Source organism: Buceros rhinoceros, unplaced genomic scaffold (assembly GCF_000710305.1).
Source record: "Buceros rhinoceros silvestris isolate BGI_N320 unplaced genomic scaffold, ASM71030v1 scaffold22299, whole genome shotgun sequence".
Lineage (NCBI taxonomy): Eukaryota > Metazoa > Chordata > Aves > Bucerotiformes > Bucerotidae > Buceros > Buceros rhinoceros.
Window position 1 is genome coordinate 1,294 of NW_010431211.1, and position 1,732 is coordinate 3,025.

A 1,732-nucleotide genomic window follows, 5' to 3' on the forward strand; every position below is an offset into this window, starting at 1 on the left:
GGGTGCCGTGGTGGGAGGCCTGGGGGGCTACGCCATGGGACGCGTCATGTCAGGGATGCATTATCACTTTGACAGCCCCGATGAGTACCGATGGTGGAACCAAAATGCGGCACGTTACCCCAACCAGGTTTACTACCGGGATTACAACGGCCCCGTCTCGCAGGACGTCTTCGTCACCGACTGCTTTAACATCACCGTGACCGAACACAACATCGGACCCGCCGCCAAGAAGAACGTCTCGGAGGCCGCTGCGGCGGTCAACCAAACGGAGACGGAGATGGAAACCAAGGTGGTGACCAAGGTGATCCGGGAGATGTGCATCCAGCAGTACCGCGAGTACCTCATGAACTCCGGCATCCGGCTGCACGTCACCAACGCCTGCCTCACCACCGCCCTCCTCCTCCTCACCCTCTTCATCCTGCACTGATCCCATGGCTTCAAAATGTCACACGGGTCCCCGTGGGGACCCCCTCCCGAGCCCCCTCTCGCTTGCAGTTGTCTTTGGTGAAGAGCCCTCGGGGTTCACGGGCACCGACGCCCCCCGTCACCTCCCCGGAGGCTCCAGTTTAGGAGACCGGATGAAAATTTTCTTCTCCACCCCAAACACGTCCCTGGCGTGGCAGGACAGTGCTGGAGCTGGATACCCAAAAAAGTGGCCTTCACCACTCCTCCTCCTCGGGGCCACCCCGAGAGGGTCCAGGCAGAGCGGAGCTCACCGGGTCCTTGGCACCTCTGCAAGAGCGTTGCTGAGAACCCTCTTTGCTAACAACAGGGTTTGACCTAATCCCTTGGCCGTCACCAAACCCCTTTCCCTGGGCACAGCCGAGCACCCCTGTCCCCGCAGCGGGGGTTTGGAGGGTCACATGTGGGTTTTTTCAAGCAAAAAGCTGCCGGGTTGCAATTGGAACCCTTTAACCCTTGAAACTCCCCTTCCTCGTGTTCATACCTGCCCGCTCCCTGCCTCGCACGCTGCACACCCCTCCTGCAGCAATACCCCAAAATAAAAGGGTATTTATTGCCCCCCGCCATGGCAAGGATGAAACCCCGGCTGGTCTTGGCCGCTTCGCTCTCAGCTGAGCCTCACTGTCTTTCTCCACCTTCCTAAAGGCAAAAAGTGCTGCCTAATGCGCCCCCAAACCCCAAAGCATCCCGAAAAAAAGCTATTTTGGATGTGCATAGGCGACAAGTCATGCTCACGCTTCAGCGCCTTGACCTAAAGGATGTAAAATACAGCAATAAGGCTGCGCGGGGGGGTCAACACACCGCGTAAATCGGCAAAATTGGACGGTTTTGGCCAACGGCCGTCAGGTAAACCAAGCCTGAGGGGTGGGAAGTGCTTGAAAAACCACCTTTTCCGAGTAATTTGTGGAAGCGGCGGGGGGAAATCTTTGTTCCTCGGTGTTGGTCAGACCTTCCTAAAGGCAAAAAGTGCTGCCTAATGCGCCCCCAAACCCCAAAGCATCCCGAAAAAAAGCTATTTTGGATGTGCATAGGCGACAAGTCATGCTCACGCTTCAGCGCCTTGACCTAAAGGATGTAAAATACAGCAATAAGGCTGCGCGGGGGGGTCAACACACCGCGTAAATCGGCAAAATTGGACGGTTTTGGCCAACGGCCGTCAGGTAAACCAAGCCTGAGGGGTGGGAAGTGCTTGAAAAACCACCTTTTCCGAGTAATTTGTGGAAGCGGCGGGTGAAATTCTTGCTTCTCGTGTTTAGGTCAGTGCTGGGTC

The 1,732-nt window shown here is 56.6% G+C and overlaps 1 protein-coding gene across 1 annotated transcript in view; it reads left to right on the forward strand.

Moving 5' to 3' along the window:
• Window positions 1–427, forward strand: part of PRNP (prion protein) — a 962-nt gene extending 535 nt beyond the window's left edge. The window contains exon 4 of the mRNA XM_010143359.1: window positions 1–427. Within this exon, the coding sequence (XP_010141661.1) occupies window positions 1–427 (427 nt within the window).
• Window positions 428–1,732: the final 1,305 nt, after the last annotated feature.